General features: G+C 40.7%; 2 protein-coding genes across 6 annotated transcripts in view; one reads left to right on the top strand and one right to left on the bottom strand.

The window, feature by feature from the left end:
• LOC146680699 (sodium channel regulatory subunit beta-4-like) overlaps positions 1-21170 on the bottom strand; it is a 36080-nt gene extending 14910 nt beyond the window's left edge. For 2 of the 5 annotated variants that reach the window (XM_085447397.1, XM_085447398.1), the window contains exons 1-2: positions 2030-2088; positions 857-891 (exon numbers count right to left, since the gene is read on the bottom strand). In XM_085447397.1, coding sequence (XP_085303523.1) covers positions 857-891; positions 2030-2058 — 64 coding nt within the window. In that variant the 5' untranslated portion in view covers positions 2059-2088. Of the gene's footprint in view, positions 1-856; positions 892-1669; positions 1828-2029; positions 2190-2499; positions 2516-21007 lie in introns of those variants that run through there. The other 3 variants (XM_085447400.1, XM_085447401.1, XM_085447399.1) reach the window with 3 other exon arrangements.
• Positions 21171-22267: 1097 nt separating this feature from the next.
• Positions 22268-23945, top strand: LOC146680698 (uncharacterized). The gene is made up of 2 exons (XM_085449734.1): positions 22268-23688; positions 23778-23945. Exon 1 carries the CDS (start codon positions 22268-22270, stop codon positions 23393-23395), a length of 1128 nt encoding a protein of 375 aa, XP_085305860.1. The 3' UTR covers positions 23396-23688; positions 23778-23945.
• Positions 23946-24810: the final 865 nt, after the last annotated feature.

Here is a 24810-nt window from a genome sequence, read left to right as displayed (position 1 = left end):
TTAGATGTCGCCTTTCTCACAGTCGGGGCTGAAAGCCGACAGCTCGCTGATTCTGATCTGTCGGCGGGTCCGCGCTTTGTGTTCACGCCCTTTATGAGCCGATTCTAAAGCTGTTAGTTTGATCTCTCTCCAAACAATATTGACCGAACCAGCAGCAAAAGAAGATCCAAACGCTTCACATAAACATCGTCATGAATTCACTCTGACTTTTACTGTTTTGCTTCCACCACGATGCACAGCTCTCTCTCTCTCTCTCTCTGTTTTCTTCATTATTTGCTTGCTTGTTACGCACAAGTCTACCGTTGTTTACAGCGCTGTCGGCCGCTGTTTTTTTCCCTTTTACATTCTTCCGAAAAGAAAACCTCATTTCTGCTGTTCAATACTGAACAAATTTAAACTTTTTAAAATTATGCAAAATGCTTAGACGTGTCTCTAATAAAACCGCTGTAACGTCAGAGGTAATGTTCATATGTTGATTAATGGTTTTCTTTCGTTTTTGATGTACTGCAGAATATTTTTATAAAATCCCAGAACAGGAAAATCACCTTCATGTTTTTCTGTGTTTTATCTTCAGCTACTTTGACACAAAGGCATCTGCTGTGATGCTCACACCTTTGATAAAGTCTTGCGTGTGTCAGCTTCCTTTTTATTGATACAAAAATATGTAAATGTACTGATCTGAATTATATTTTTGACTGTCAAAATTTCCCAGATTTAAATCGAATCAAATCAAATCGAATTAAATCGAATCGTGGATCAAATCGATTCGGGACCTTGTGAATTGGAATTGAATCGATTCTAGAAATCAGTGACGATACCCAGCCCTAGTAAAAAGGTTTTTTTATGCTAGACTCACCCACGCTCTGATTCCACAGCAGGAACACCGTCAGGCTGTGGAGACAAAGAAAGACACCCAGGTTTCAGTGTAACTCCTGTGACACAGCTGATGATACTGAAATCCAACAAATCCAGGAATGTCAACGAGCAGGTTCAGTGAAGCTCAAGTGCAGAAACAGCAGTATTGAGTATTTAAACGAAAATTCAACCCATAATGAAGCATTAGAGGTAAAAACATAAAATGAAATAGCATTTTAATTATATAAAATCCTTCCAAAGTAAAACTTAAACTAGATTAAAAGTAAAAGTCAAAAGAGTGGACTCGTCTTTTCATTTTCAAGGAAAAACGGCCAAAAACGTGAACGTTAAACCTTCATAAAATATTTTCTTGGTGTTAAGTTGGGCTTTTTTAAAATTATTATTAAGAAAGGGAGTTTTAAGCGTAAATGAGAGAAAACTGAAGTATTGTCTGGATTTTTTCAGTTTTTAAAAATCATCCGTGATCCAGGGTTTCACCATGTGTTATTCATCTAAAAATGTTATCTCGACGTGTTTTTAACTTCAAACTTAAAGACGATGGAGTGAAATGAGTTAGCGGAGAAGCGGCAGGAGTTAAAGCGGCTCCCTGTGAGCTGGTTATATGAGGAGAAGCTCGTTTATCTGCAGTTAATTCAGAGAAATTCTGTTTGTCTTGTTTGACTTCTTTAAAGTTGGCCAGTTACCGGAAGTAGCTTAAGCTAAAAGAAAACGGCTAACGCTGAACTACGTAGTTAGCCTCGATGACCCATCACACTCATTTTATGGCCCAGTCGTTGTCGGTTTCATTACTGACCTGATTAAACTGTTCATGCCGTTTCTTTATCCCTCCCAGATGCCCAAAATAAATTGTATATTTACTTATTACTTCTAGTTTTCCAGCTAGCTAGACACTCCTGGCTCACGTATCCCAGTAAACGGAAGCCAAGAGGCAGTCATTTCCGCTTTAAAAAGTCCAGTATAATAATAATGCACATACTATGAGAAATATTTTTTAAATATATCTCGGCTGTGTTTATGTGTGTTTACAATGTTATTTCAACCCCCAAATTTAAAAATCCACGTTTTTTAAGCCGTCTACGTCACATTTCTGCTAAATTGTTGCGATTTGTGCTCCGAAACTCCAGATTAAGCAGATTTTCCAGCTGTAACGCACCTATCACATATTCTGCAACTGCCTGACATCAGTGAAAACACTATGCGCACAGGCGGAACCTCATCATGCTGTCTTCTCTTTCTCCTCTTGCGCCTCCTCCAGCACTGGTGTTGCGGAGACTTCTGCAGCCGTGTCCATGTGTGGATGGTTCTCACTGAGCCTGCGTGAAGGGAGAAAAAACAGAAAAAAACTTCAGTAATTACACTTAAACAGAAAAACTGTTTAAATAAAGTTTATTTGAAAAGTCATGGATTGTGCAGGGAGACAAAATTTACTGCAACACCTCCTCCCGTTTAATCCTGCAGGTAGTTTCCTGCTGCTCACAATAAATAATCACAGTAAAAACAAAAACACTGTTTTAATGCAAGAATAGCTTCAATGTTTCTTTTTTTTGTCTCCACATATTTATTTACTGCATATATATATATATAGTCCAAAAAGATTTAGACTCTTTTTTCATCTTTTTTCACCTATCAAAATAAAAATAATGAACTCCTGAGGCGTAACATCCCGACGATTTGTCATGTCCCGCGGCGTTCCCGAGGAACGACCTTCCGCGTTCTAGGAGCCGGGTTACGGATGAAATCCAGTAGAATGACGGTCCCGCGATAATACACGTTGGGCACAGTGATATCCTGAATGTAAACTTGTTTTTATGGTTTGAAAAAAACGTCTAACGGAAATTTTAAAATATATTTTTAAGACTCCCCAAGAGGGAAAGAGAAATTTCTACAAACTGTATTAAGGTATTGGATGTGGTCATAGAGATGTAATAGCTTTTTGTTCGACGCCGCTGTCTACTGTGCACATATCATTTCAGCCTGTGTTAGTGTGCTGCTTCTGCTGCCACAGCAGTATCTCAGTGGGGATAGACGGCCTGGGGGACTTTTAATCACTTTTATTTATATCATATTGTGTTTCTCTTTTCAGCAGAATTTCAGCTCGTTTGGGAGTTGGTTAAGGAGGAACTATGTGGGAGCTGTATGATTTGGGGAAGTAAAGTTTGTCATTTTATCTGTAGTTTCTGTGGCTGTGCTTTGCTTTCAGGTCACTAATTATTGCAACAGTGATTTTTATTTGTACTTTATCTGAGCCCTGAGAAAAGAGAGGTCACCTCAGTTCAAATGAATGCCAGCATTAAAAAATCTAAATATTTCCAAAAAATTTATTTTTTAACATCCTTTTTTGTTTAAAAATTCATTTTCCTTTTTGCAACATTTTACTCATAGAATAAACATTAAAAATCATTTTATCTCAACACTGAGTCTCTGTGGTTTTTTGTGATTAAACCAGAACCACATGATCCCAACATAATGTTAATGATATCTGCACCATATAATATCAACCTGCTGGTGTTCCAGTTTAACTTGTTTTGGTGGTAACTGTTTATGTTTGTTTATATTGTCCGTGTATCCGTGCCAATGCGTCAGAGGTTGTGACAACACCTTTTCAGAAATAACAGTAAACAAAGGTTGCTGTGTCCAGGTCATGAAAATCTATATTTGTGTTAAGATCGTAGATCTAATTATTCCTCTGACTCCACTCGTACCACAAACCAACATTTTCCTCTTTGACACCACTGATCAACCATATAGATACACTTCTGCACACATCCTGTTTGCACAGCTAGTTGCTTAACACCACGCCCATATTAGCTGTGGCATCGCTTTGTAGAAAGCAGACAAATGCACCTTCAGCTTTTCTACAGAATAACTTAACCTGAGATCAAATTCTGATCTGTTTCAAGATCACAATGAAGTTTAGAACACCTGGAATTTGAGCAGCGTGTTGGATTTACTGTTAATGAAATCCAAACAGGTCAAACCATCATTAAGGAAACACGTTGGCTTTTAAAGCGCTCTGTAGTTGTTCAATGAAAGCAATACATGTGGGAAATAGGTATGGGAGGTTTCTGGAAGTCAGTATTTCAAACTGGTTACCTTCATTTTTTAATAATAAATGTATTAGCTGAAGGTTCAGGTGCCTCCCTCGGGTTCCATTTCACTGCATATACAATAAATGTTTCCATATTTCCTGTACATGCATTGCGACTGTCAGTTTCACTTGCTACCAAGTTAGGTGTACGCTTGGTGGGAACTTGTTCTGCTGGATCTGCATCAGAGAACCATCCACTACGTGTTATTCATTTAATTTATTTTTGCCCCTCCTGTATTTAAAAGGGTTGGGCCAGCCTTTTGTTTAGAAATGCCCGTTTCTGATGCCAAATGCTTCCAACTATGGCAGGCCAAAACAAAAAAAAACTATCTACAGCTGAGGATCCCGGGGAAAAACCTGACACACCTTCGGCCTTCAGCCTATTGTTGAAGAATAAAGGTGGCCATACCAACTATTGACTTTCAAGCTTTTTAGAATTATACAAACTCTGTTTTTGCCTTAAATACTGGATTACCTTAAATACTGTGCATTTTTGAACATGCTACAAAGAAAGCAAAAGTGCTTGAGACTTTTAAACAGTAATATTGGGTAATCAGGAAAGTGTGAATAGCTAGGTAAAAGACACAGGTACAGACAATGTGTGAAACTCAAAGCAAAACACTGGAGACAATCAAGTCCGAAAAAAATCCCACAAGCAATGAACAAAGCAAAAATGAAGACCATCATAAAGACACAGGTTAAAATAATAATCTGTATTCTGCTGAAACTCTTCAGTAGAACCAAAGACTGAAGAATGTAACAAAGCACCGAATTCACAGCAACATCAAAGGAAATAACAGGAACACCCCGACACCACTGTGGTAGCAATTATTTTGGCCTGAAACAGCTGTAAAGACATGTGTGAACATGTAACCTGTTGATCAGGTTTTTACAGTCATCTGGTTTATAACTGTGATGTCTTTCACAAAGCTGAACAGTTTGTACTGATGAGGATGTGTATGGATGGCTGGCTGAAGAAGGAATCAGCCACAGTTGCGAACATGTGAACACTTAGCAGTTGTGTCGATCTTAAGTATGAACGTAACACCGTTGTTTGACGTTAGTGAAGCGTGAGTGGTTTGATTTTTATCTTAGCAAGTCAAAAAACTTTCTCTCTCCATGTCAACATGTCAGGTGTTAACAGGTGTTGTTCAATGTTTGTTTGGGCGAGTTGTTAAACCGCTGCTGTCTTTGAGCCAAAAAGAAAACTACAGCTCGGAGAATGTGTTTGAAATTAAAGGCTTTTGTTAGTGTGAGAAAATTACTTGAATCTGGCACAGAAATTTCCCTCATCATCATTTCATTTCTTATTCTGTTCTTCAGCTCACTGGCTTTTATTGTTGGTCTTAGAGATTTCATTATTTCCTATTTTTATTCCACTCATGTGTATAATTTGAATCATTTCATTATGTTTACTCTGGGGTAATCTAGAACTTTGAGCCAGAATGAAGAGTGTTGTAGGAAGGCTTTGGTTTAAATGGACCAAACAGGATTTTTCTTCTATCATTTTTTGTTGGCAGCACTGGTGATTGGCACTGTTGCCTTTCTGTGTGGAGTTTGCATGTTCTCCTGTGTTTGTGTGGGTTCTCTCCGGGTACTCCGGCTTCTTCCCAAAGTCCAAACGCATGCAGTTAGTGGGGTTAGGTTATATTTCCCAAAGGTGCGAGTGCGAATGGTTGTCTCGTGTGTTAGCCCTCAGGCTGGCCTGTGGAAAATGTGCCCTGCATCTCGCCCTATGGTAGCTGGCATAGGCTCCAGTCTGCTACAACCCTGATAAGGATAAGCGGAAGAGGATGGATGCATTTTCCTTTGATTTTTCTTTTTTTTTACAATTTGTTTTTTGTTTTTTTTGGTCATTTTTATTTATATTGGTATTTCTGAGCCAGGAGAGGGCCATAAACCTGGCCCTGACAAGAGATGTGTGTTTCTAAGTATAACAGCTCGAGCATTTACGTGGATCACATTTCATTTAAGCAAATAAACAAGAGACTGGGTCAGAAAAGTGCAGCAACATGTGGGTGTGTGTGTGTTTGCACAGCTGTCTGCTTCAGTGGCCCACTCTTTTGTGTTGTTGCTCCTGTTGTGTTGAGCTAATTGGATTAGTGTTTAAATTAAAGGATTTATTTCCTCAGTCTGACTGGAATCTGTCCCAAACTTCTCCAGATGTTAACACACACTAACTGTGTGTGCAATATAAATAAAAAAAAATCAGAAAAAAGCAAAGTCTGTTAAAGCACTCATGAATGTAACATTTAAAAATGTCAATGTGATGGAGAGCAGAAACTGAACTGTGTATGAAGATTTATGTGGGACGTTGGGGGAAATCTTATTCTAAGGTCACAAATGACGTGTTACTGTAAAGGATGAAAAGGATGATGCAAGCATGAGCTGAGCATGACAACATGGTTTTTCCTCCCTTTGGTTGCTAAAAGGTCTAAAGTTTCTTAGGAGAGTTTTTGCTGAGGTCAGCTGGAGATGAGAGATGAAGCAGATTTACCACACTATGTCCATCTTTTATACAGTATGTAAAGTCTACAAGGTGCAGACGGAGAGTGGATGTACTGGACAAAAATTGTGCTAGGTGTAGGCTGTGATGGAGACCCCCGTGGTGACCGCCAATGAGAGCAGCCGAAACAAGACAAAGAACCGTGTGTGAATTACAACTTCACTTTTATATAAAGAAAGAAAGGGGGGGGGATCGGCTCTGAATGAAACTTTAGGAAACAAAATTCTGTAAAATGCTTGTATTTTTTGTGGAAGGTAACAAACTTTTGGGTAATTGGCATATTTTTGTGCCATTAATGAACATTTCCATTAATAGTAAAAGCGTAAACTATTTAAATAATCATTTATGGGCATTTCCTGTCACTGTAACTCATTAGAAATACTTCTTGATATCCATAAGCATGTATTTCTATAAAATTACAACTTAATATGCATTTAGGCCAAAATATTGTTAAATTTAAAATTCTCAATTAAATTCATCTTAGTACACAACAACAACAATTGTACATTGTGACTCCAAAGTGTCTCTTCAAACAGATCATTCAGTCCATCAAAGTTTTTAATCACTGACAGACTGACCTTTGAGACTAACAAAGCAGAGCTGTTTTTTTATGTGGAAAAACTTAAATACTCTAGTGCTTCACTACTAAACAGTCTGGCAGCTGTAATGGTAAAGACGTGGAGTAGTTCAAAAGCAAATGAGAGCACATCTCAATAAATAATACATAATTAGGGGCCGCTCAGTTTGGGTAGCTCTATCAGTAACAGCCTTCTCAATGCATAGCAGTCCATTAAAGAGCACATACAGCAAGTCGAATCAAGTCAAGTTGAGTTTTATTGTCAACCCAATAAAATACACTCAAGTATACAGTGGGACGAGATATCGTCCTCCTGGATCGAAGGTGCAAAGTGTAAAAATAGGTCCTTAAAAATAGTCAGTGATCAGTGTCAGCTTCTCTGAGTTGATATCACCACTATTCATCAGCAGCACATTTTAAAGCTCAGTTTTTAAAACCTTGTGATGTAACTACAGCCCAGCAGTTCATGGTTTGCCAAACATCAAATATTTAATCAGGTTAGAAGCTAATCACTCTGAGGCTAACAAAGATTGAATGAGTACATGAAGCTGAGAATCAGGAATTTTGCAGACCATGCAGCAGTATATTAATGATTAACCTCGTGTTGTGGATGATTGTCTCAGGTGTTCCCATGACTGGACTTTGGTCTGTTTTATGCATGTTTTTCCTGCCATGCGATCACATTTCTCTCTGTTCATCAGGGACTCTCATGTTAACTTTTATTGAGTGGGGAAAAGTTAGCGCTTATCCTCTAGCTTCACTGTGCTAATGTGTTTACATTATTAGTTTTTTGTCTTCATTTATACCTGAAATGATAGCAGAGCTGTACATGATTCTTATTTTGAAACTAGCGAGCTAACTCCCTGCTAACTTCTAACTCCATGAAACTTTATAAATCCTGTTATCATGGATGTTATTGTTGTTAAACCTCTTATTGTTGGTATACACTGATCATTTTATTAAAGATGACAGATTTTAGAGCGTTTTACTCTCAGGCGAAGTGTTTGTTTGACTTTGGGAACTAAAGAGGAGTTTGTATCAGCTAGCATTATAAGACGTAATAGGCAGATAATCATCTATAAACTCAATTTTAGAGTTTATCTTTAATGTCAGATCAAGTGTGGCCTGTGTGTTGCAATAGCAAGAAAACACAAAGTATGAGGTAGCGAATACATCAGAGTGGTGCTTAACAGACATTTGATGTGTGTACAGCATGGATGGATTTCCCCACAGGACTGACTCACAGATTCAAACCTAAACATAACAACATCAATTATTTATACCTCTCATTACGTCTGAGCACTCCTGCAGCACTGTATGAATGAGAAGACCTATAAAATGGAACGATCGTGGCTCAAGAGTTGTAATTGGAAGGTTGCCGCTTCGAACCCTAGCTTGGACAGTCTCAGTCGTTGTGTCCTTGGGCAAGACACTTCACCTGTTGCCTACTGGTGGTGGTCAGAGGGCCCGGTGGCGCCAGTGTCCGGCAGCCTCGCCTCTGTCAGTGCGCCCCAGGGTGGCTGTGGCTACAATGTAGCTGCCATCACCAGTATGTGAATGTGTTGATGACTGGATGTGTAAAGTGCCTTGGGGTCCTTAGGGACTAGTAAAGCGCTATACAAACCCATATGGAAAAGATATATACAAGTTTGTATCTGTCTTGTGTGAAACTTGTATGAAAAGCATATGAGAGTGAAAACAGATATAAGATCCCTTGAAAATTTATATAATGAAACTTGTATGTTTTGGATACTTACTAAAACAATGTATGAAAGTAATGAGAAAGTGGCCACTTTCATGAGTAAATCATGTAAGCCTTATATGATTTACTCATGAAAGTGGCCACTTTCATGAATAATCACATATAAGTTTTTACTATTTCTTTTCCATATGGGAATACAGGCCATTTAAAATGTTACTTAAATAACATGACATTTATTTAAATCAGGTCATGTCCTGCAGATAATTCAATAATAACATGTCTTGTTCACGTTCTCACAATTTGGCTTCCTGTCTTCATTTAAACTGTAGCCACAGTGACCAAATATGTAATACCAACACACTCACTACTTTGTCTTTTTTTGTGCACTTGCCAAATAACAGTTCCCCCAGAACTCAGAACAAAAAGGTTTTATTTGCATGCAGTCAGTTCCTGTTTGGTAGTCTAGCAACTGCCAGTGGCTCTCTGCACCAGTATTCACACAGCTGTCTCTTTTTAAAATGTTCAAGTAATTAAAAATAAATAAATGGGTTACGAAAACAGAAGTAAAAGCATGCTTTTTGCTGCTGTAGCAAGTTAAAGGGGAGCTGATGATGAATTGCAGTTAAAGGCTGGTTTTTTTTTTTCACTGAATTTCTGCAAAAATTCTTAGAAATGTCACTTCAAAGTGACGCATTTATGCTGATGCAAAGTCTGAAAGGATGCATTCCCAAGACAAGAAAAAAGTGCACACATTTGCACTGAATGATCACCAGCCGGCTGTCTTTTTGTATGGTGTGTTTTATTTGTGGAAAACTCAAAGTGGCTCTCTAAAATCGGCTTCTCGCTTGAGGAGCTAATTGAGCGTCAGTGATGAGACCACAGCGTGTCTTATTAACACCAAACACAAATGAGCAAATCAAAAAACAGCATAAACGGTTGCATTTGCATGCTTTGTTGCAAAAACACAAATGTTTTCTTTTTGTTTATTTAAGTTGGTCTGAGACTTTCTGTTGTGGTCTATGGTAAGATAGTCTGCATTAGGTTGTAATTCTTTTATGACTGACTCGGTGCCTACCCCAACAAAAACACACACACACACACACACACACACACACACACACACACACACACACACACACACACACACACACTTTGCTCTTTATGAGTAATAACCATCTAAAGACGGAGACGTGATGTAAAACCACAGCACAAGTGTGTGTGCACTGCTGTAAGAGGAAAGGAGGCTTTTGCATCAGACAAGCATTGTAGAACACACCCTTGTAAAAAAAAAAAAAAAAAAAAAAGCCATGCACACTAACAGGCTTCACAAGAAAGGAAACAAATGTTTTTGTGTAAAAGTTGCAAAACAGTTCAAAGAAACTGAGTCAGTAAAACATTGAGAGGACAACACGTACACCTCTGTAATTTTGGTTATTTGGAGCAATTTTATTGAAATGGATTTATCAGAGCCAAAAACAGACACAACATGTTGTGATTTCTTTTGCTCTGGAGTCATCCCGTACTCTGAGGAATATCAGATTCATGATGCTGGGAACAATCTACGGGCTGCTGTGCAGCCTGTATAACAGAGCTGCTGATGGACATGCTCAGACATGCTTTGGACAGCTGAACAGTTACAATGTACAGAGTGAAAACAGTTGAGCTGAGAGTTCATTCTCAACAGTAAACATGTCTGAGTGTGAGTGATAGCAACAGTGAAAGGAACATTTAATTTAAAGCAAAGTCACTTTTATAGTGTCACTGAAAGTGATGTGAGGAAAACAGAGGGATATTTTTTTTTATTCCAGTTAATCTGAAACAGGAAACCCACTTTAGACCATGAACTCACCAGCAAATTGTTTACTGAGGTCAAGGCCGAGCGTTGCTTCCCTACAGACCTCTGCAAGACAGGAAGTCTGGCCTTGCTTCAGTTTGACTAATGTTACCTAATGCTAACTTGTCTTTTGATGTGACCGAATTGCTCTTTCATCAGATATAACGCTGTCTGAAAGTGAAAAAGTGAAGTGTCAAAGTACAAGCTGTTAATGTGTGAGAGGATTTGTGGTTGAACAAGGTGTTACAGAGTTACAGTCATTTAAAATATAACTCTCAGTGAGATGACCCAAAGTCTGAGATGAAGACGTGTAAACTCATACTTGAGGTTCAACGTGAACATTCACATAGTTACATCATAGCAACGGTGATAGAAGCAGGAAATAAGAACAAGGCTTTTATCGTGATTATAGTATGATCTACAGTGCATCGTGAGCAGAGGTGGGTAGTAACGAGTTACATTTAATCCGTTACATTTTCTTGAGTAAGTTTTTCAAAAAATTTTACTTTTAAAGTACCTTTTTTGCATGATTCTTTTTACTTTTACTTGAGTACATTTGTGAAGAAGAAACGGTACTTTTACTCCGCTACATTTGCAAAATTTGACTCGTTACTTTTTTGTTGAGTTTGTATGCACCTTGTCACTCGCCCTATGGTAGCTGGGATAGGTTCCACCCCCTCTGCAATCCTGATAAGAGGAAGAGGATGGGTCGTAACAAACGAATGAGCTAGTAGCTATGAGACAGTCGTTTGCCATGTAGCAACATGCCCAGCACTCTGTTGTGATCAAGCTTTTCTTTAATCACATTTTAAAACTAGCACGGGTGCCTTTCCTGTCACAGCCCCAAGCGAAATAGAGTCTCCTCTTGGGACTGAACCAAGAAGCATTCATAATTTTTGACAACTGCACTTTACAGCCAGAGACAAATTTTTAAACAAGAGTAAAAACAACTAAAAACAAACAAAAACAACACACTTCAATGGCTGCCATCTTTGCCACAGAGCCAAGATCTGACATTGAGGTCAGAGGATTATTGAATACATTAGAGTAGGGCTGGGCGATATGACCCAAAATTCATATCTCGATATTTTTTAGCTGGGTGGCGATATAAGATATATATCTCGATATTTTTTTAAAGCCATAAGTTAGAACAAAAAGAGAGTTCTTAGTCACACTGTGTCCCAGATGTCACACAGGCATTTTTATTTACATACAGCATAGATTTACATGAAGAAATTACTCAAAAATAAATTATCAGCATTTATTAAATAATCATGGTCAATAAATAAAAGAAAACAATGTTGTTTTTGTGCATAACAAAAAGCTCATAATTGTGCAGTCAAAATGTAAACTAACAGACGCTGAGCATAATAACAAAGACAGATTTCACAGCTGCTCTGTTCCCAACTTCTACTGCGTGACTGACAGCCGTGAGTTTGAAATCCGCTTCGTAACCATGTCTCTTAACAGGTGCCATTTATGGTCCTTATACACACACAATACGGTAATATTACGTCGAAGCACAGTACGTATTACTCCGCGAGGCTCCAGACTACGGTAGCCGTAATGCTCCGACAATTCATCAAGCGCTGCAGCTCCGTAGCTTACCAAAGTCGTAAAACATTTTTTGACAGATTGCTGAGTACCACCTGAAATCGGTTCGTGGTCAGTAAGCACAACCAGAATTCATACATTAGGCGCGCTGTCAACTTTTGAGAAAATGAAAGGATTTTAGGCCGTGCAGCCCCTGTGGGCTGCATGTCATTAGCATGGTTAGCTCGTTAGCGCGGTTAGCTCGCTAACACGTTGACGCCGTCCAGCCCCACAACTCGCTAATGGAGATTTGCCGTGTCCTTCTGGTTGCTGCCTGCAGTTGAAGCTATGGGGGAGGGGGAGTTGTATTCAGCGAAGGAGAAGCGAGGCCGAGTAACGTTGCGTAGAGACAAAAGTGAACGAAAGAGAGGCAAACTTGTGGCTCCACAAGTATAATTATAACGTAACATAGACTATATCGATATAAAGGATATTGTCACATCAGGCACGTGCGGGGGGGTGGGGGAGCTAGAGGGGCTAATTCCTGCCTGCCCTTTTGTTGAGGCAACTTTAAAAAAAAATATATATATATTTTAATGTGTGTGTGCGTGCGGAGTCCTGTCATTTTTCAAACTTAGCTTCATTTGCGGATTCTCTCTCCGATCTTACAGTCGATCTCACTTGCATACAGTAGCTGTCACATACGTGATCATTTTTCATTTTTAACTCTGCAGGATGTCGAGACAGAATGAGACCAAAGTGGCCGAAAGCAACAGAAGCTGGTGTGAGAACAGATGAGACCTGATACCGACGATCCTGTCATACAAAAATGACCATAAGTTTTCAAACACTGCTTTAGACTCTACGACACAATTTAATTAATAATCCCAAAGAAAATGCAGGATCTGCAGGAGAGTTGTTGGACGCGTTATCAGATAATTGCTGTGTTTTTGCTGCTCTTACAGTTTTCAGATACTATAAAGGGGTTTTTAACTTCAATTGGGTGAGTCATACCACATCCTACTGAAAAATATCCCAAGAATGCATTGTGGGTAAACTGCCATGACTCATTTCATCATAGGGGATAAATAGCTATTCCAAACAAGTCCGAGCAAAGCAAAAGAAAGCAAAAAGCAACCTTTACTTTGTGAAAGGTAACATACCAACTCAGTATCTTTGCAGTCTGAAATATTGAAAATTGACGATCTAGTGAAATTCCAAACAGCACAAATTCTATTCAAAGCAAAAAATAAAGAACTGCCAGGTAATATTCAGAGTATGTTTCTGTTCATGGAGTGAAACTGTGGAACAGTCTGAATATGGAATTAAAGCAATGTCCAAACATAAAACAGTTCAAAAAGGGTTATAAAAATATGATCTTCCCGAACTATAAAGGCATGGAGAATATTGAAATTAAGTGAATGTCTCTATTTAAAAAAAATAAAATTCATGATGTGATATTATAGTCTATAGTATATCAGAAATCTGTTCACTTTTTTTTATTACAAATTATATCAGTAAGGAAGCTGACTAAATATTAGCTGATAATTTATGGCAAAGGGGTGGAATTAAATAAGTGTTTACTTCTTCACACTCCCTTTCGACATGTAAGATTATCAGAACGGCAGGTATATTGAAATGTATTGATTTTTTTAGTATAGTATTTTTTTCTCTTATTTTCTTTTCTAAATTTACCTGTATATTGTTTACATGTTTGAAAGAAATTACCAATCAATCAATCAAACTTGGAGAGAGTGTAAAAGAGATTTGGGTACAGTTTTAAAGAAATGTTTTTCGCCCCTAAATTTTCATATGGATATCTGAAACTGAGACCCTTAGTCCCCTTGCTAGCTACCTCTCCCACATTGTAAGAGACCTTGGGGTACTCTTGGATAGCTCCTTCAAATTAGAGAAACAAGTTTCTACTGTGGTTAAATCCAGCTTCTATCAGCTTTGTCAAATTTCTAATGCTAAACCTTTTCTTTCCCCCAAGGACCTTGAAAAGCAGATTGCATGCATTCATTACCTCTAGACTGGACTATTGTAACTCTCTTTATTTAGGCCTCCCTCACTCCTCTCTCTACCGTTTGCAATTAGTACAGAACGCTGCTTCACGCCTTTTATCAGGTGTTAGAATGCATGATCATATGACTCCGGTTTTAGCTAACTTACACTGGCTTCCTGTGAAATTTCGCATTGATTTTAAAATTCTTTTACTCATAAAATCTTTAACAATAACATGCCTAGCTATTTAACAGAACTTCTGCATTTGTATAATCCTAAAAAAGCACTAAGATCTTCAAACTAGATGCTCTGAATGCAACCTAAGTCTAAACTGAAAACCAGAGGTGATCGTGCCTTTGCTATTGCAGCACCTAAACTGTGGAACAATCTCCCTACTGCCATTCACACTTCTGAGTCTATTCAGTCTTTTAAATCTCGCTTAAAGACTCATCTTTTTTCCCTGGCTCTGACTTAAGACAGTTTGACTATCATTTTGTGGCTTCTAAGATTGTCTTGTCTTGTGTTCCTGTTTGGTAAATGTGTCTTATTTTATTTATTTCCTAATTTGTGAAGCGCTTTGATCGACATTGTTGTTTTTAAATGTGCTATCCCATATGGAAAAGAAATAGTAAAAACATATATGATTTACTCATGAAAGTGGCCACTTTCTCATTACTTTCATTTTTTTTTAGCAAGTATACAAAACATACAAGTTTCATTATATAATTTTTCAAGGGATCTTATATCTGTTTTCACTCTTGTATGCTTTTCATACAAGTTTCATACAAGACAGATACAAACTTTATAAGATTTATATATATCTTTTCCATATGGGTTATAAATACATTTTTGATTTGATTTGATATCTGCCGTGAGGACAAATCTGGACCAGGCTTGTGTCATCAAAGGGCCTGTAACTCTGAAAGTACTCACAGTATGAAGACAAACGTCAGACTGGCTTCACGAGATGTGCTGAAGTTTTTGTAAGAAAAGAAATCAGCTGATTGTGACGGGGTCAGGGGGGAGCACTGTTGCTCTTACAACTTAGTACATCGAGCAGCAAAAAAACCCCACTTAAATTCTAGTTATTTATTTTAATACTGAGTGTGTAATCAAATCTGCTGACATTTCCCATGATATAATGCCAGAAAACACTCAAAAACACGATGATGTGACTCCAGACCTTTTAAAATGTGGGAATCTTTAGTCCAATAGATGCTGAGAGCAGTGAGAGCCTAAAGTGATTTTTTTTGCAGCCGTCTACTCTAACGTCTCTCTGAGGGTTAGAACTCATACTCCAAAAAATGGATATGGGGTGGATCATTATCAGCCTTATGAGCCCATGAAAAACAATCTCATATTCTCGTACTTTATTTTTTTCATTCATTTCTTAATCTTCGACTCTGACTTCACCGTATGCAAGCCAAACGAGGCTGCCGTCCCATGTTTAATCAAACTTTCAAGCATAACACTACAACACTAGTAGTGTAGCCTGTGGTAGTTACAGGTAGTCTGTGTCACTGTGAGCAGTGCCATTCAGGTTAAAGCACAACAACATTGCTCATTACATACATGTTCAATCCAGGGATAATACAGTTCACAGTTTGCAGTTCATGTTGTGGTTTTTGTAAGGCTTAAAAACACATACTAAACATATTCCAGCAGCACAGAATACATATTGCACTTATAACAAGCTATAAATAAAATACCTGAAAACGTTGAGCACATACAGTGGAATAATAGAGCCAGATGAAGAGGCACTAACAGAAAAATAAGATAGAGGGAGGACAGGAATCAAATCACATTAATGCTCCAAAGGAATTAATTCTGAAATCAAAACAGGCATCGACAAACACCAAAACTGAATCCTCAAACACCAGACTACCTATGAACATGCTGCTAACTAACCCTTAGTCTGATATATGAAGCAGAAAGTTTCAGCTAAACCATCAGTCCTGCTCCTCTTCTCTCAATGTTTGACACTCTGAGTCTGAACCAAAGACCTACGGCCCAAACTAAACAACTAAACAAAGAGGATGTCCTTGCTTTACTGACTGCGTCTCTTTTGCATTTTGACAGCTCTCAGAGATAAAAATGTGAAGTGACAACAGACATTTACCCTTATTCTCTCCCTCCTCGTCTTCAGACTTTCTTTTGCAAAGTGATGAATAGAAACAGACAGTCGAATTGACCACTTTGTATAACTTCACACAGGAAGCGAAAACGAAATCAAACATAAAGGAAATGCTCTTGTTTCAATTCCTAGGGGAGGCATGCATGGTATGACAGACACCTGGGTGAAGCAGAAAGGGTTTTACTCAGAACTGTAGAAAGGGAGTCAGAGAGCTGTCAGGAGATGAGATGAAGAAGGGCCAGACAACAGAGGATGGTAAAACGTCCTCCCCTGAGTGTTGCTCAAAGGGCTCTGAAGCTGTGGGATTAAACTTCCCTGGCACAAACTGCCATGCAGACCACTGGCGAAGGGAATCATCTGCTCACGCAGACCTAAGCTTCTCTAGAGTTCCTTTAAAACTGGTTTCCACTTCTTTATAGATGACCACTTCCTTACTGTTTGTGTTTCTGAACTAAATTTAAAGGCCTCCAGTTTTGGTAGCTGTGATTGTCTAAGTTCATGTTTTTATGGGTTGAATTTGGTTAATAAAGAGAGGGTACGCATTGTTCACTTTTAGCAGATATCTTATTAGATTTAGAAATCAACGAGGTAAATAGCTGAAGAATTTAAACATTTAGCTGATCGTGAAGCCAACTAAAAATGCTCACAAGAACATCCCATGTTGCCATGAATGTACAAGTTGTTCGAAAATCAAGTGTGTGCTCTGTTAGCCAAGGCCAACAACTGTGGCCTCACTAGAAAGGCCAGGATTTCCCCGTGAGAGCGCAGCGGGAGGTCATATTAACGTTTCCTCCCCAAAGAGCAAAAACAAAGAACAGCTGGCTCACAGCTGGGTAAAACACAACGGTGTTTAATAACTGGACCTCTTATGACTAATGTTCCCTCTAAGCTGCGCGCATGCGCGCATGCGCACTACTGGCACGGTCTCCGGGCAGAAAAAATCTGCGTTGCGCACAAAAAAAAATTAACTTGAATTGAAATTAAAATAAATAGTTAACAAGGTTCAAGGTTCTTTATTTGTCACATGCATAGTTATACAAGTATAACACACAGTGAAATGTAACCTGACACGCTCCTCAACATGTGCAAAAATGGGGGGGGGGGGGGGGGGGTAGATCTTTTAGAACCGGATCTTTGACGTGAACGACGCGAGACGGCTCTTTATCGCGAGCCGTGTTTTTGTTTTTTCCTCTCTCTTCTCTCTTGTGCTTTGCGCTGGACAGAGGGGGGAGGGGCGGTAGTTACACTCGCAGTAGCACAGGAACAAAGCAGGAGGGAGAGAGACAGAGAAAGAGAGCCAGGGACAACAACGTCACATTAGAAAGGTATAGTAATCGTCCACAACTATTTTCAGTTGCGGATGATACAGGATTCAGAAAGTTTATTCATGCAGGCCCATATGACTGAGAATGTGCATCTTCTTTTTGTTTTCATATTTTCATTTATATTTAATTGTGTTGTGGTTTGCAGCATTTTGTGTTGTTTCATTTTTTAAAAAAAAAAGCTGAAAATTTAAATAGTTAAAAGTTGAACTGTGACTAGTTGGTTTTCGTTTTATATGATTTATTTATTACATTTTATGTGGAGTGAATAAATAAAAGTATATTTACGGTGGCCCCTAGAGACAAAGCACGTACAAACTTCACAATACGTACAAACCCTGAAGCACGTACAAACTCCAAAACACATAAAAACTCAGAAGCACGTAAAAACTCCAAAACACGAAGAAAACACAACAGAAGTGCTCCAGAATGCTAGGCCCAGCATTGAGCTTTTGTTACCTGCACTGTTCCAAAAAATAGAAATGTCAAATTATTTTACAGTGTATTTTACAGTTGTGTACTGTTTTTCTAGAATATCATTACATTTACATAAGTAGACTGTGATCTGACACGTCAAATGTAAAATAACATAACATCACTGTAAATGTAATAAAACACAATTTACTTGTTTTTTAAATAATTTTTTTGTACATATGCATATTTAGATTGTAAAAATACATTCACAAATGTATCATGATTTCACAAATATCTGTCCGTTATTTGAAAGATTGAACTGTTGAATTCAAATGTAATGCTATGGAAAAGTATATAACATGATCCCTATAAGCTTGTGTTACATCACATAAGTATTATTATCGTCACTAGTTAGAGCGATCGTGGCTCAAGAGTTGGCAGTTCGCCTTGTGATCAGAAGGTTGTCGGTCCGAGCCCCGACACTCTCCGTCGCTGTGTCCGTGGTCAAGACTCTTCACCTACCGCCTACTAGTGATGGCCGATGGTGCGATATGGCAGCCTCGCCTCTGTCCCAGGGCATGCAATCAATTATTATTTAAACCAACTGTTAACTGTATATTTCTGTACATTTACGTATTATGATTCATATTTCCACATTCAGTGACCTGGTTTATAGGTAATTTCATTGTTTGATCACGTTAAAATGTTCCTAATTTAATGTCTAAAAGCATTTGGAAAAGACAGTGTCATGGTCCGGGTGAGCACGGGGTTTTTCCACTCCGCTGGGTTCTACCTTCAGGCAGAGACTCCAATCAGCTTCCACACCTGGTTCCAATCAAGTCACCTGCATATAAGACCAGCATTCACAACAGACCTCTGCCAGATCTTCTGCTAACCCATGTCAGTGCTAGGCTGCGAACCCCTTGTGAGAACCCTCAACTACTGCTTTTCCCTCACCGTGTTTTTCTTTGTCATAGGACCCACCTGGCAGTCACGTTTCCCGAACTACTCTCATCTCCGCCTGGACGCTGGTTCTGTCATCTGGTTTCTTCCTCGCCACCATCGGACTACACCTGCCTGCCTCCCTGCCAAGTCCCTCACTCCACGCATATTCTGGATCCTCTCTGGACACTCCTCACCCGGAACCCCCTGGACACCCCTTCCTCGCATGACACTTTAAACCTGCAACGCGTAAGCCCTAACCTCCATAGCCTAATCCTGCAGCTGTGATTCACTGGACTGCCACTGACTACTTGTCTCTTCTCATTATAGTGACTGCGTACCTCCATCCAAGCCGCTGCCCCTTTTTTCCATCCGTGAAATCCAGCACCTAGCCATAGCACTCAGTTTCATGTTCACAGTTTGGCCTCACAGTTCACAGTTCATAGCATTTCATAATTCATAGCATTCATAGTCTCCTGTTGTGTAATTTCACTAGACACTTGTAAATAAAGCACTGTGTTCACGCCCGTTTGCCTCCCTCTGTGTCTGCATTTGAGTCCACAGCCGGGCCCTCTCGGCCGTAACAGACAGAATCCCATGTCAAATTAGAGCAACAAACTCTATTTTCATTACTGAAAATAACTGTATTTTTATAGGACAGTTATTTTCTGTTATTTTGCGGTCGTATTTTGGCGCCCCAGCTGCCGGAATATTACCGTTTTTTTAAGATGGTTTTTTTTCCTATTTACAGATGATTTCATTGTTTAATGACATTAACATGTTCCTGATTTAATGTTTAGCGGCACTTGAAAAAGGCGGGATCCCATGTCAAATTAGCGCAACTAATTGTATTTTCATTACTGGAAATAACCGTATTTTTATGCGGGAGTTATTTTCTGTAATTATACGGTCGTATTTTGGCTTCAGCTGCCGGAATATTACCATTTTTTCAAGATGCTTTTTCTAACAGTGTAGAGGCTACACAAGCCAGCAAGTACCAACGACTTGCTGGCTTGTGTATGGTGTATTAACAGGTAAATGAACATTTTTTTTTTAATTATTTGAATATATATGGTGCTTGTGTATAAATACACAAACAATACATATATGCTTTCAATTGTGTAATTTAAGTGATCTAGGTAGCTCTGTTTTGAAGTTCAGTTAACGCTAGAAATGTGTTTTGGAGTTTGTACATGCTTTGGAGTTTGTACATGCTTTGTCTCTAGGGGCCACGGTATATATTTATATATAAACATATCAATAAAACCACTTTTTTTATACATTAGTAATTCCTTTTGTGCATAATGTCATATTATTGTTAATAATAAATTAATTAAAGCAAAAAACAACCTGAAGAGTCGGTCGGAGCCGCAAGAGCCAGCTCTCTAAAAAGATCCGGAAATCCCATCACTAGAGACGCTCAGAGAGTTTGTGCGTTCGCTCAGACACATAAAAAAATAGAGTGAACAGTGCTTATGACTCTCAGACTGAAACATGAAAACAGGTCCGTTTCACAGTTTCAAACACAATTATAATAAGTATGAATCATGTCGTCTTTGATTTTCCAGGTATAAAAAAACAAACAAACCTCCAAGTCATTTTCGCCCGAAGTGACAGACTTGCTGATTTTGTCCATGACATCAGCAGCAGAAACTGTGACCAGTTGTTGCCGGTTTCACCAAATGTCATTAGCGCTGCAGTTTTACTTTTGGGGCTTGGCTTAATGAGAACAGAGTTGAGCGAAAGGGTGAAATGAAATCTGGGGGACGGGGCTGATGCAATAAGAATTGGCTGCGATATCTTCCAAACTTGCACAATTTAAGCAAGATTTGCGCTCTCCTGCCAACTCCTACCCCACACTAAGTATACTGAGCTGGAACTCATTGTTATTAATAAATCTGCTCTACATTTTAAAGGGAACACGGACAGTTTATTAAGGGTGTATGAATAGTTTTCGATGTCTGTCAGCTAGACCGATTATTGCGCAAACCGTGAAATAAAAACGACACATCATGTCAGTGTAGGATCTGGGTCGTTCCCGATGAGGATAGCCTATTGTGAAATGTGAAGCTCACCTTGAGAGCCTGGAGCTGGACCTGAGGACTCCCGCGGACCCTGTCACCTCAACACAAGAATAAAGCGTTGCCCCACTGTCTTCTCCACACGTGACATCTGCCCCACTGACGTCTGACAGATCCTCATTTTTACAGAGAGTGCTTCTGCTGACAAGGCGGCGCTCTGAAGAATGAAACTTTGTGACAGCAGAGAGCGGAGGAGGAGTGGTGGGAGTGACTCGTCCAGCCTCCAGTGACACCGGAAAGAATAAATATTTAAATATTCAATCGCGCTTGTCATTTATTCATGGACAACACGAATTTAAAGCTGAATTTTTGTCTTCATCTACCGGACAAACAGAGCAACTACAAACGGTCTTCACAGAGAACCAGAATGCTCATGTCTGAGAAGAGAAGCGCATTTCCCGTCTAAAGAGTTCAACATCATTAAACTGATCATATTAACATTTAAATCATTCTTATGCATCTAAAAGCCTTCCATACAACACCCCAAAATATAAAAAAGGTCCTTTATTTTCAACTAATCCATCCTCTGAGTGAAACAGCAGCTGTGTGTTGTCTTCGTGTTTGTGCTTTTCCTCCAGTCGTATTCAGAGCATTAAAACATGAAATAACCCAAAGTAATACATGACGAACAACATAAATGGCAAGAAAAAAACAGTGGCCTTCATTTCTTCTAGGTCTTATATGGTGGATCAATATAGCTGCTGAGCTGGACAAAAAATCCCAGCATGTACAGCCATCACTACAGAGGAAGCAGCTGGCAGCAAAGCAGACACCAGAGACCATGGAAGGTCAGTGACAACTGAGAAACACAGGGTGGGTGCCCTGGATTTATCCCTGTGAGGTCTGAGCCAACATCAGTGATGACCTTTGTACTCTAAACCCATCACCCTGACGCCATGCTCTCCTGCATTTTGGAGATCAAGGGACAAAAGAAATTCAGTAAAAGTATAATTCTAACTGCAGAAACCCAATTTTCATATTCTCTATAATATGACCTTTCATTGTAAGAATTCACTGCGGTGAGAGCGTGAGATCTCAGAGAGTTAAATAGCCTTCAAGAGTGAAGGACATTACTGTCATATAACATGGTGATAAACTAGCTCCATCCAATCTCTTTCTTTGAAGTCTTTCAGTGGCACTGGCCCTGACAGTGGTTAAAACCTCACAATTTCCAGTGAATGTACACTCACTGGACACTTTATTAGGTTCACATTCTAGCCAGCTGTGGAGCTCAGCCAGCCGGAGGAGCTCAGCATGCCCGAGCGGGAGCTCAGCGAGCGGGAGGAGCCCGCGTCGCCAGCTGTGGAGCTCAGCATGCCCGAGCCGGAGGAGCTCAGCGAGCCGGAGGAGCTCAGCGAGCCGGAGGAGCTCAGCATGCCCGAGCAGGAGCTCAGCGAGCGGGAGGAGCCCGCGTCGCCAGCTGTGGAGCTCAGCGAGCCGGAGGAGCTCAGCTTGCCCGAGCAGGAGCAGCTCAGCGAGCGGGAGCAGCTCAGCGAGCAGGAGCAGCTCAGCGAGCCGGAGGAGCTCAGCGAGCCACCAGCAGAGGAGCTCAGCGAGCCACCAGCAGACGAGCTCAGCGAGCCACCAGCAGAGGAGCTCGGCGAGCGGAAGGAACAACCGGCGCTGCCAGCCGCGGAGGGGCTCTCGCTGCCAGCCGCGGAGGGGCTCTCGCTGCCAGCCGAGGAGGGGCTCTCGCTGCCAGCCGAGGAGGGACCCGCTCAGCCGGAGGTCAGCGAACCGGAGGGACCTCCACGTCTTGCGCGGCCTCCACGCCATCCACGTCCAGTGCGTCCACGTCAGCGACCGGCGCGTCATAGACCATGTGCCACGCCTCGCTGTTGCTCACCGGAGCAGCGACGTTGCCATCGGACCCGTGGCAGGCCACCAGAACCGTTCCGCCGCCACCGGACCCGTGGCAGGCCGCCGGAGGAGCAGCGCCGCCGCCACCGGACCCGTGGCAGGCCACCAGAACCGTTCCGCCGCCACCGGACCCGTGGCAGGCCGCCGGAGGAGCAGCGCCACCGCCACCGGATCCGTGGCAGGCCGCCTGAAGCGTTCCGCTTCCATCATGGGGTTGGAGGTAGGCCGCCCGAACTGTTTTCCCACCACTGCCTGACCCGTAGCGAGTTTTGCCTGCTTGCGGTCCACTGGGTCGGCCGCAAGAACTGTTGTTCCCACCATGGCAGTGGTTGGACATTTGAACTGGGGTTTTGGGGCCCTCCGTCCGGGACCCCCCGCCGCCCGCCTGGGGTTGGTTGTACTGTGGTTTTTGTTTTGTTTTTGTTTTTGGGTCGTCGGGTGCCGACCCTTAGAGGGGGGGTACTGTCACGGACCCAGTTCCAGGGATTCGGGGTCCGTGAGCAGTGTGGACTACTATTGTAGTTATTATTATTATTATTATTATTATTATCATTATTGTGGTTGTTGTTATCATGGTTGTGTCTGCTGTCCTGTTTTTCCGTGTTGGTGTACTGTCAGGTGTTTAGGGGTGTGTGCTTGTGTATGTGAGGGTGCGGTCGTGGCAGGCACTTTTAGGCCTGGTGGGTGTGGCCCTGCCAGCTGACCGGTCCCACCCAGGAATCCACACACACCAGGCGCCGATCAAGCCTCGTCAGAGGAGCTTCAAAACAGTGTGGCTGAGAGCTCCTCGACGCTGGATCGTTGAGTGACTTCCCGTCAGTCTTAAGTGTATTATGCAAGGTTAGTGCAAGTCTACTCTTAGGTTTTGTACTCACGGCTGCCTTTGGTATGCGTGTTTCCTCAGGAGGAATTGTGGCGACCAGGAGGCAGCACACGGAGAGTACGCAGGGAACGGAGACAGAGCACGGAGCACGGGATAAAGGAGAAGACACGGAACGGGAGTTGGGATCGCACGGGGGGATTTATTGTTGTTCGGATTGTCACCACTGTAAATAAACACTGTTGCACTGTAGAGTCCTGCATTTTGGGTCCTCCTTTCCCCACATCCCCACGGTCTGCCAGCGAGACCGTGACAGTGGGTGCCCCTTAGATACTCCAGCTTGTGGGGATAGGTTAATTGGATAATCCAAATTGCCACTAGATGTGAATGGGCGAGTGAGTGTGAATGGTTGTCTGTCCCTGTGTGTTGGCCCTGCGACAGACTGGCAACCTGTCCAGGGTGTACCCAGTCTCTCGCCCTATGATTGGGATAGGCTCCAGGGCCTCTCACGACCCTGAAAAGGATAAGCGGAGGCGAATGTATCTATCTATCTATCTATCTATCTATCTATCTATCTATCTATCTATCTATCTATCTATCTATCTATCTATCTATCTATCTATCTATCTATCTATCTGTCTGTCTGTCTGTCTGTCTGTCTGTCTGTCTGTCTATATATGTGTGTGTGTGTGTATATATATATATATATATATGGACAGAGGGAGAGAGATGTATATGTGTATACTTGATATTTTCTACTCTATTCTACTCTTAACACAGTATCAATCCGGAGTCCAGTACTGACAATAAAGCTGAATTTTGGCTTAAAGTTGAATACTTGAGGAGTTGGGTTCTGTCATATTCCACAGTTTGTATCTCATATTTAGCATCAAATGTTTGTATCTTTGAGTATATTTGACTTCTCTCTCAAAAATGAACCTAACAGTAATCAAGCTAGCTAGCATTAGCTTATAACTAAGCACTCCACCATCTTTTCCGAGTATGCTTACCTCAAGCTCCATGAAACCAACATGGTGATGGTCATAGATCTGCCATTAAATGAGTTCAACGTTGATTGGGTGACAATGTGCACATCCATGTTTTATATACAGTATCG

This window comes from Copadichromis virginalis, linkage group LG23 (genome assembly GCF_057382275.1).
Source record: "Copadichromis virginalis isolate Kocher_CV1m ecotype Utaka linkage group LG23, C_Virginalis_male_GT1.1, whole genome shotgun sequence".
Lineage (NCBI taxonomy): Eukaryota > Metazoa > Chordata > Actinopteri > Cichliformes > Cichlidae > Copadichromis > Copadichromis virginalis.
The sequence above is the reverse complement of the archived record's forward strand: the minus strand, read 5'-3'. Positions and strand labels throughout refer to the sequence as shown.

What these genes read in the sequence shown, in the direction of transcription:
- LOC146680698 (XM_085449734.1), top strand. Translation starts at nt 22,268, where the DNA reads ATGCCCGAGCGGGAGCTCAGCGAGCGGGAGGAGCCCGCGTCGCCAGCT.